The sequence below is a fragment of the Rhea pennata genome, chromosome 22, assembly GCF_028389875.1.
Source record: "Rhea pennata isolate bPtePen1 chromosome 22, bPtePen1.pri, whole genome shotgun sequence".
Lineage (NCBI taxonomy): Eukaryota > Metazoa > Chordata > Aves > Rheiformes > Rheidae > Rhea > Rhea pennata.
In genome coordinates this window covers 5,734,059-5,744,652 of record NC_084684.1, presented here as the reverse complement: position 1 = coordinate 5,744,652, position 10,594 = coordinate 5,734,059, and the positions used below count along the sequence as shown (strand labels likewise).

General features: G+C 39.4%; 1 protein-coding gene across 3 annotated transcripts; it reads left to right on the top strand.

The window, feature by feature from the left end:
* The first annotated feature begins 857 nt into the window (after positions 1 to 857).
* On the top strand, positions 858 to 9,134 carry TNFRSF4 (TNF receptor superfamily member 4). 3 transcript variants are annotated; one of them, XR_009960560.1, is made up of 8 exons: positions 858 to 1,324; positions 3,893 to 4,015; positions 4,345 to 4,446; positions 4,879 to 4,945; positions 5,488 to 5,720; positions 6,023 to 6,148; positions 6,969 to 7,284; positions 8,061 to 9,134. XR_009960560.1 is itself a non-coding variant. In XM_062593427.1 (7 exons), the coding sequence occupies exons 1-7, from the start codon at positions 1,171 to 1,173 to the stop codon at positions 7,034 to 7,036; spliced, it is 873 nt and encodes a 290-aa protein (XP_062449411.1). In that variant the 5' UTR covers positions 858 to 1,170; the 3' UTR covers positions 7,037 to 9,134. The 3 variants fall into 3 exon arrangements, 1 of the variants encoding a protein (XP_062449411.1); XR_009960559.1 differs by having other exon boundaries at positions 6,969 to 7,478; XM_062593427.1 differs by having other exon boundaries at positions 6,969 to 9,134.
* The last annotated feature ends 1,460 nt before the right edge of the window (positions 9,135 to 10,594 follow it).

Here is a 10,594-nt window from a genome sequence, read left to right as displayed (position 1 = left end):
GGGAAGTACGACTGTTTAAGTAATGGAAATAGTCAAAAATGTTGTGTGTGGGATGTTCTGTTTATTTGGGCCTTTGCATAAATGCTTCTAAAGTGTCTTGGTAGTGGAAGACCTAAAACCCAGGTTGTGGGTCGATAATACCAAGTTAGGAAATTTCTGAGAGTGAACCTGGAAAGTTAAACCCCTTTATTGTGATCGCCTTTTTCTCTACTCTATGTGCTTGCATTGGGTGAAGGCTGGACTGCAATGCTGGTGTGCTATTCAGTGCCCCCCACCTGTCTTACTGCTGACTTGCACAGCTGGATGGAGAAGGCATATGGGGGTTTGGATTGTGAAGCTAACGTGCTTCTGTAGAATAAAATAGGCATCAAAAGTAGCTGGTATGTGAGTATTACATCTTTTACTTTTGTAGGGCACTCCTTTGCTGTGTAGAAAGCTACTCTTTCTGTGGGGGCAAATGGGATGAAGTAACATGCAGTCTCTGTTTAGGAGTTGGGAGCTTTCCTTTCTTCACTAGCATTGCAGGGAGTCTTATATTAAATGTCAAAATGGACTGTGCAAATGCTTCCCATCTGTAGCTTTTACTAGCTATGAGGAAAAGATCAAGACTGAAGTGCTATTCCACGCTCTTCCTGAGATGAGAAATATCTTTTTAACAATGATGTTTTTATGCAGCAATGAAAGTCATGAATCTGCTGTCCCCATGAGACCAAGGGGAAAGAATCTGTACTTCGCCTTTAAGGAGTAAGCCTATGTGTGGGCTACCTTTCATTTTATGCAAGGCACCAGTTTGTAACAGTTCTCATGTGTTACAAAATAAGGATCATCTTTTCTAGTTCTCTCCCTGTTCTCAAGCCATGTGCTTTAGCACTAAGTGGCGAGGTATGTACCTAGCCGAAGGCTGACATGCGCTCTGTTTTATGACTAAGAATGGAAATCTTTTGATAACACAATTCAGTATGTTATCTTTCTGCCTGTGAATATTTTAGTTGTGAACTGCAAAAAAACATGCTTTCTGAGGCGGGAAGAAAAAAAAAGTAGGGGTGGAGCACATGCTGGAAATTTCATGACGACTGACATATGAACTCGTTCTGGTCACCAGCAGCCTAGAGTCAGTTCCTCCAAGATTTTGCCACTGTCAGATTTTTGCTGGGATAGTAGGGCTCCATTATGGTTGGACAGATGTTAGTTACTAGTTTTTACTCACACTTTTATACTGTTTTATTCTTGCTACTGACTGTCACTATTACCCACTGCTTGAGATTGAAATGTAAAGAACATGAATATCCTTTTGGTGAAAAATGCTGCAAAGACTGTGCTCCTGGTAAGTAATGTTCACTGAGTATTGATTGTGCTTGTTAGATATAATATCTATCAGTTAATAACCCACAGGTGGTTAAAAAGTTTGGTAGTTGAAAATACAATACAGATAAATGAAGCATAATAGAAAAGCATTTGAGCATTTCACATCCTTCTGGTTTGAAGAAATAATTTCTGTAATGTATGGAACTTAAGAACTCTCTTTGAGAGAGTTAATATTTGATTTCATTTGTGTGGCTTAGTTTTCTTAATGTGTTAGACTGGTACATTTTCACTGTGGGAGTATGAGTTAAAATGACTTATGTTATTATGTGTTTACTTAATTAAGAAAATGCAACTTGGAAATATTGCACAATAATAGAAAATGTCAGGTAATTAAGTCTGTTGCTAAAGATTATTTAAAAGCTTTCTTTTATAGCGAAGCTTGTGCTAACTAAGACTTAGGTATTTTACAGCAAAGATATAACACCATATAGTAAATGAAAATTGAAAAATTATAAGTGTTTGATGTACAATATTTTTTCCAATGGTCTGTTAGCAAATGCTGCTTCCCCCTCCCGCTAGAAAAGTTGTGAAGGACCTTAGCTTTTTGCTTGATCCTTGGACCTAGACTGGCAAAGTCTAACTTACTGAGAAATTTGTGTGTGTTGCAGAAACTGAACGAATCTGAGTATTTTAGGTCATATACTTGTGTGTTTTTTTTTTTCTTGTCTTCTCACAGCTGCTGTAACAAACAGTGAGTATCTCTGAAAGCAGTGCTGAGGGGCAAATGCAAAATATCAAACATCAAGTACTTCTGATAATTGGGATTTCATTATAGAAATGACTTGATGGTGCAGAGTAACCACAATTAACAGCTGATACTACTGTTCAAGGAGCAAGCAGTTGACAAAGTAATTTTAGTACAGTCAGTGCTTACAGAAAAGAAGGGTATATTTTTACTTCTAGTGAGAGATTAGATCATGTCTGTAAATGTAGTTTCAACTTAATCTTGTATGAGGTTTTTATATGCATCTTTCAAAATAGATTTTACTTTCTATTTTTATAATTAAGCCTACTACACAAAATGAATGTGTGAATTGATACAATAGAAGTTGAAACTAGTAGCATTTTTGAAAGTGCTGATTGGAATAGATCCTCATTCAATCAGAGATCTAAGACTTAACATGGTTTATTGCATGTTCCCAAAACTACTGAAGTCTGTGCGCTTCTGAACTCTGCGGAATTAGTCACTGTATGTGGATACAAATAATTCTTTATCTCTAGAAGTGTTTTGTTTCTCCTTGCTCTGAAGGAACTTTTTTTTTTTTTTTTTTTTTTTTTTTTTTTTTTTTGACGCTGGTATCAAATTTGCTGCTGTTGGAAAAGCAAATTAACTTGCATTTTAGTCACTAAAAATCTCTTGTCTTTTGACACTGACCTAAAATACAGAGAAAATGAGTAAGGAAAAAGTTGGTGCTTCTTGTTTGACTACAGAACAAGAAAATGAAAAAAGCAGACTCTGAGAATAAGGGCATATTTGAGTGCAACTGTGAAACTCTGGTCATTAAAACTGTCTGTAGTTCCTGCAGTGCTTGTCACATGGACAGAAGCTAGTGAGACAGAAGGAGCATGTTTGACTCCTTTACCAAGGTCTACCTTTGACTTGTCTCTATTTGAACAAATCACTTCACTTAAAGCTTGTCATCTCAGTCTGCAAAACTGATATTCTGTGAAGCAGTGCTGTATACCACATAGGTTGGGAAAATAGAATTTGCGGATGGAAGTGTTCAGAGCTTAGTTCTAAATGTAATGTGTGATATCCATTTAATGTTTGGAGTAGTAACAGATGCCTGCCTCGCATATTGCTCTGTCTCACTATTTTGGAAATTGAGATTGCAACATCTTTGATACTCATGTGTGCCCACATAGTTGCATATCAAAATACAACCCCATTTATTCATGCTTAATGAGATTTCCAGCAGAGATCTTAACAGGATCTGCTGGGATCTCCAGCAGAAAGATACTGCAAACATTTGTTCCTGAAGGCTTCACTGATAAATTGCCTGTGAATCTGTGTGGTACCTGTTGCTCTTAGTACCTGTGCCCACCCTGTTCCGGGGGGGGGGGGGGGTTACTTTGAGTTGAGTTGCATGATTTTTTTTCTTTTTTTTCATGGCAAAAGGCAAAATCTGTCATGAAGCTACTGTATTACACAGATATCAGAGGCATCAGACCTATTACCACAGTAAAACCTGCATTTTTTTTGTCCCTCTCTTTAGCTGCAAACCCTGATATCTAGGCCATTTTAAAAGGTGATCTAGGGAAGTAATACTTGGAATGCACTGGGGAAAATCATTTGGGATATTGCCTCAATTCTCAGCAAGTTATCAGGCTCCTGCTAGCCTGTTAACTGCTTAATTTATAGTGATTTTTGTAGGACAAAATTTTGAGGACTTCTAGCTCTGAAGCTGCTGAACATTCTTAGCCAGAGTTTTGAATGGAAGTGTGACTTAGGATACTCTTTCATTCTAATGTATGGGAATGAAGAGAACTTCTTAATGTTTCTCCTTCTACTTGATCTTTTTTTTAGGTGAAAGAATGAGAAACCGCTGCACAGAAAAAGCAGAAACAGACTGTGTCCCCTGTCAAGATGAATACTTTAGTACTGAGCACAACCACAGCTTCTGCAAGAGTTGTACAGTCTGCGACACTAGTAAGTCAGCTGTATAATGGTCATTTCCTTATGAATTTGAGAGCAAATCATTCTTCATATGCTGTCTCATCTTTGCTTTCTTCTCAAAGGCTGCTATCATCAGGTGCATGCCTCTTGTCTGGAAGGCTCAAATCCAAAGATTTTCTGGGTTATAATTTTGCATTTCTTATCTCCTTGTCACTACTATTGATAGAGCCTTCAAAGGGATTGTTAAGCTGCTTGAAAACTGGTGTCTGAAGATTACTAAACTTTGTGCTCTGCAGAGTATTGCTGCACACAGTGGATAGGCAGTAAGTAATTTGATGTGTGCTATGTTCTATTTTCCCTAGGGATGGGGAGCATAGAGGTGAAGAAATGTGAGAAGACCTCTGACAGAATTTGCATGTGTATTGCAGGTTACATGCCAGATGCCAAACATACGCTGGGAAGTGGTAAGTTAGTAATGGCTGACTCTCCAGCCTCTCACCTGCACTTCAGATAACATGGTTATTCTTTTCATAGTGCAGAAACTGTTTTCTTCTTTCACTTACATCTCCAAGCAAGCGTTAGCAGCAGGGCAGTTGTACAACGGCTGCTCTGTGATTTCTGAGCTGTCGGAGATGTTAATGCTCTCCTTGTTAATTTTCATGATTAGCCTGTAGAGAAAGCAGAAAACCTAGCCAGCTGCATACTAAAAAGGACCACTGAGCATATTGTCTTACTCCTGAACCATTGTAGATTATGGTTTCTAGAGGCTATGTGGATTTTGTTGGGTTGATTCTAGAAGCTAGTCTATTAGTATAAGCCATAAGTACAATTGCTGTTTAACTGTCATGTAACTATTTTACTAACTCAGGTACAATTCTGTCTTTTTTTTTTTCCAGTATGCTTACCATGTCGTGAAGGGTTTTATTCTACAGGGGGGAATGAAAGCTGTCAACCTTGGACCAAGTATGTATCACTGATCCAAACATACTCAGTGCAATGTTTTGTATTAACTTCTATAGCAATAAATGCCCAGGCCGTGCTTGAAGCTGGTGTATAGAATAAACCAGCAGTAGATGCAGTGAAATCATGTTCCTGATTAACTCTCAGGAGTCCTGAGCAGCCTGTACACTGAGTTGAGGCATCTCTCTGCCTTCTGCTGCTTTCCCATTTCGTGTGGTAACAACAGTATTCTGAGCCTTTCCTTGAGGTCTGGATGTGTTTTTGAAGCAAAAGGCTTCTTTGCCAAATGCAGTTGTACTCCAAGGCTGTTGTGTGCACAGATACTACGAAAAAATAAGTAACTGGATCACTTCAGCTTTTTTTCCTACTGATAACTTTGATATCAGAAAATTACCTGTTCTTCACATACTTACAGAATCCAGAAAAAGTCAAGTTTGAATTTGTAGTGATAAAGCAAGTGTCACAATATTCACTTGTGAATGCAGGTAACTTAAGTCCATATTTAACTATTAAAAAAACTACACTAATTTATTTTACAACTCTAGCTGTAGTGTTCTTGGAAAAAAGACTCTTCGTATGGGGACGAAAACGGAGGATGCTGTTTGCAGCAGCCAGCTGACCCAGCCAACTACCTCTCGGAGTGTAACATCTGCTTTGCACCTTTTCACCACCCACCGCAGGAAGAAGATGTCAACTGCAATGATCTCCTCATCCAAACCTAGTGTAGTCCCTCTTATCATTTGCCCAGATAAGAACAGCCCCACAGAGACTAATTGGGGTAAGGAGAGGAATGACCAAGTCTAGTCTACTGGTGGTTACTAGAGCTGGTTAGAAACTTTCACTTGAAACTAATCAGAAATGAAATTGCACTCAGAAGCAGCAGAGTTCCAGACTTCCTGGTGGTTTGCTTGGGAGCTGAAACTTGCAGGCTGTGTGGTTCAGGGGTGCTCCCTATTGAGCTGACTGCCTGCATGAGATCTAGAGTTCTAGGCTCCCTATTCTGAAGCCAGAAAGTCCTGGAAACTCCAGCTAGAACAATGAATCTTTATTGGTGTATCCTTTCTCTGTTTTTTCCTCCAGGTCCTTTATCACTTATTGTTATTTGTCTGATACTGCTCATGGTATCTGGAATGTCCATTCTCCTATTGATTATCCAAGCAGCCAAAAAAGAGACCGAGAGGAGACCTTGTACGAACAACAATCAGAGTGAGTTGCTTTTTAGGGAGAGACCATACAGAGAAGAGAACAATTAAGGTTCCTTAGTTGAGCTTTGGGTAATTGTTTCCATTAAAATCAAATTTGCTGCTTGGGTAGCATAGTGTCACCTGCAGTTAAGGCAAATACTCAGTTCTTTGATCCTGATGCACTAGACATGTCAGTGTCTCAGGTTTGTACTGTAGAGCACAGACTCCTCTATTACCATGCAGGAAGGCTGAATTTATAGTGTGTGCTAATAGAAATGGATGTGAAATTGTTTGTCTGTTCAGCTTTTGAGTGAATCATTAGAGGGCATTAATTCTGGTACATCATTGACTTTAGTCTGTTTTCTCTGTTTTTCTTTTTTCTTTTTTCTTGTCTCCTTCTCCCTTCTTTCTCCCTGGTCCCCTCCAAAACTAATGTAATAAATTTGAGCAGGAACCTCAATTCAGTATAGAGAGGATCCCAAACCACTAATCTTCTACATGAGCAAAAGTAGTTTACAATATACTCTTTAGAAGTGAACTGCCTTAGTCTCCTTCAAATGCAGGAGAGGTTTGACTGAGAAGAGCTGAGCTTTCTATTCAGAACTAGATGGGAGTCTGGCTCTTGAGTCAGCCTGCAGCTGGCTCGTGTTCCATTAAGGGAGTAGTGGTAAAACATATATATTTGTTTTCACTGTTCCTTACACATAGTGTTTCCTAGCATTGACTGGAAGGACAAGCACTGACTTAAGTCATTCATGTACCTAGGCATCCATGCAACTAAAAGTCTCTAGCTTCCCTTTTGCCCTTCCTCAACTACTCTGTATTCTTATTCTGTCTTTCAGGACAGAGCTTTCGACTTCCTATCCAGGAAGAACAAATCGACTCCGATTCCAGTCTCATCAAAAACTAACTCCACGTTACATTAGTGTTTCCTGCATTTCTGAGCCTGTCAATTGTAACAAGTAATGTGACAGAGTATTCTGTGGATATACATAAGGGTGTGTGTAACTGGTTATTTGTACTTCTGTTCCTCTGAGTTTCCTTGATCAACCCTTAGGCATCAGAACCCAGGGAGGTGTAGCTGTTCATGATGTAATCACATGATTCTTTCTCTCTCAGATGGGTCCTGTGCACATCATCCCTGTTGCCAGGCCCCAGGTAGGTACAGCACTCTGGGCATCTCTAACCAACTTTGTTATAGTGATAAGCAATTGTCTTTGGACTGAAGAAATTGCTTATAAAGCTATAAGAGCTAATCACTGGGGAGGTGGAAGAATGGGATGGGCAAGAGGGAAGAGCTGCTTTATAACAGAGTTTACTACTTGTCCTACAATTCTAGACTGCCAAGGAAGGTATGTCTCCCTTCTGTCGGTGCAACCATCTCTAGTATTTCAGTCTGATTTCCAAGTGAACTTTCCTCCTTTTAGGCAGAGAATTACACCCCACCACCACCACCAATGAACCTAGCTAGCTTCTTTGTGTTTTCAGATTTTCAGCTTTTTTCTTTGCCGTCAAGATGAGTTGCATATGTTGGCTATGCCTGCAAAGACAGAATTGCTAGCAGTTCTAATGCTGACACCACTAATTCTTAGTTGCCAGTTTGAAAGGTGATTATTGGGGCCACTTCTGTCTTTTCTGACTTTCTCTAAACTAAGGCATTGAGAAAATGTTATGTTAACACTGAACAGTGTCACTATAGCCTGGCCAACAAATGGAATTAATCATGATGACAGGGCAGCTCCAGATCTAAGTGTTTGTATGCGAAGTGTGTGGAAAAGAGAATCTATGTATTCACTACTAAAAAGCCAAGGGAATAATAATTTCAGATTAGAACATTATTAGTGGAGACTGTAGTTTAAAATGAGAAAAGACAAAGTACAATTTGTTCACACTGTATACCTTAGTAGTTGTTGTATGTAACTTTTTTCCACAAGGTCTGCACAAACAACATGCTCTGTGCTTCATCTTGGTGAACATCCTGCTGTGCTGAATGCTCTGGTGTGTCCATCCTCAGCAAAGGTGGACAAGTCAAACCTGATCTCCTCCACAGTAAAATAGTTTAGCTTAAACCACTTCTGTGGAACTTGATTGCTTGCTCAGAAGTAATTCTGTGGATGTAGGGGGAACCCACAAGCAAGTTTGGATCCAAACAGTGCTCCGGATTTGAACAAAACATTTATACATTTTACTTAGTTTTAGGATCATATACTTGGTGATTTAGAGTTTTTCTACTGGTGAATGGTAACTTTGGTGTGAAAAGGTCCTCCAAAAATAATTCAAAAAAAAAGTAATTCCCCAGGTGTTCTCTTTAGATAAAAGAATAGCTGGGCTCTTAACAGGGCTGACCCTCTAGAACTTTGAGGGTCGCATTTTAGCGAAGACCTGCAGAAATCATCTAACAAGAGGTAGATGCCCAAACTATGCTGTCATGATTCATCTGAATGTTCACCTTCTGCATACTGTCAGGGAAAACCTGCACTTAAAACTGAAGAAGTATTCTTGGTCTGGTCTGTGTGCATTTAAAATACACTTGGATGTGAGCCTACATACTCTATGAAAGCTGCATCTTTACTTCATAACATTTTCACAAGTCAATTAGTTTGTAGTTTTAGAGAGCATTCAAATTTAGATAGCAATTTCAAAACCTGAAGTGCATGAAAGGTACCTGAAACATTATTGCAAATGGCTTTTGATGTAACTTAAAATATCTCAGCATAGAAAGTTCAAGAAGAAAAATTATTCTGTAATTCATTTTTTTTTTTTTTACGTTAAATATAACTCCTTGGTAGATAACTCAGCAAAAGATTTATGTATTTTTATACAAAATACTAAAGCATATATGAAGATGTGCAACAGGAAACATGTACAAGAATATAACTGGTGTCCAGAAACATGTTTTTTAAACACTTTGTTATATGTTATACATATGGTGTGTTTAACAGTGTTTTTCTATATTGAAGTGCATATACGATGTATATAAGCATTTGTATTATATACAAAGTATAATAGTGACCTTTTCAAATAAATTCTGACATTGGTTTAGATGCCCATGTATGTATGATTGTATGATGTGTATGACTGGAGAGTGGAAACAATCAAGAAGAGGATTCCAGCGTGATTCACTAGGGTTGAGTGAGAACATAAGATGAACATTGACTTTTTTTGTTAGGTTACTGTACTGGGGTCTTTGAACCTCTTAAGAAATGATTCCCACAGTTACACATCCTCACAGTGAAGATCCTAAGGCTTTTTTTTTTTCTTAAGTCTCTTGGCCTTTTAGGCTACTTTCTTCATCCTGACCTGGAGTGGCATCTTGTCATACTGTCTTGCAAGCACAGTGAATAGTGCCTTACTGCTCACTAATTAAGCTCACTTACATTCACTATACACCAACACAACTGATGACTGCTGTAAGGGTAGCCTGAGACCTTGGTTGGACCTTGACCGTTCCCCGAGTCTATCAACCAGGAGAATTCACTATTGCTAAATGGGACGAAGTGTATATGTGAGAGCTTTCTCTATGCAGTCTTGGCTGAGGTCTGCCAAAGTCATTGCAGGGTTTAGATGTGGCCTCAGTAACTAGCTGTGAGAATGGTTCTGGGAGATCCCTGCTCTTACTGCATAAAAGTGCCATTCTCACAGAAAGCAGAATGGCCAAACAGTCAAACCTTTGGCTTAGTAGGCTTAAATTTAGTGTGCTACTTAGCATTCACCTTCCTGGGTAACTTCAGTAAATTGTGTAGTGCTTTGCTCTGTAAATCAGGCCTGGTAGCAGTTCTGACCTGAGATGATAAGGCTCAACCGTTTCAAAGACGCAGAGATCAAATGTAGAGGTCTTTGAGAGTGTACAATGGTGTAAGTGCAGTCATCTTGCGATGAATGAAGTGGCAGAATACAGTGGATGAATCTGAGAAATGGAATCCAGGGAACACCCAGAAAGTACCTAGAAACTGCTTATTAAGCTTGCAGGCTGCACTTTGAAGATGATAAAACTAGCACTGTGTTTTCCCAGAACTTCCTGAGCAAGGTGCAGATAACCTGTGAGCTATCTGAGGCTGTGGGTTCTATAAAGACAATACAGCTTATGGGAGCAGATAAGCTGTTGACTCAACAGGTGCTGTTGTGACAGCAGAGCTCCTTTGTGGTGTGGGCTTATTGGCTGATTCCACGAATCTTATGCTTGGTTTCTGCTCTCTGACCTCGCTGTACGGGAAGATGACTGGGTGCATTGTGTTCCTGTGCCTACCTACAGCCTCCTCTCTTGTAGTTTCTTGGGGACTAGGGCTCAAGTTCACCCTAGCTGAAGAAGGAACTGGTCTGGAAATGCACAGCAGAGCTAGTATAGCTGAGGAAAAGTTGCATTTGCTCATCTCCATTTGGGAATCTGAAGATAGTCCAGAATGTTGTGTGGCTGGAGGCCTGTGATACCTCTTGTGCACTGTGATTGCTAATTGTTCTGCTAATGCAT

Coding starts and splice junctions, on each gene's coding strand:
- TNFRSF4 (XM_062593427.1), top strand. CDS start 1,171: ATGGTTGGACAGATGTTAGTTACTAGTTTTTACTCACACTTTTATACT. Junction 1,325..3,892: donor CTGCAAAGACTGTGCTCCTG/GTAAGTAATGTT, acceptor TCTTTTTTTTAG/GTGAAAGAATGAGAAACCGC. Junction 6,149..6,968: donor TTGTACGAACAACAATCAGA/GTGAGTTGCTTT, acceptor TCTGTCTTTCAG/GACAGAGCTTTCGACTTCCT.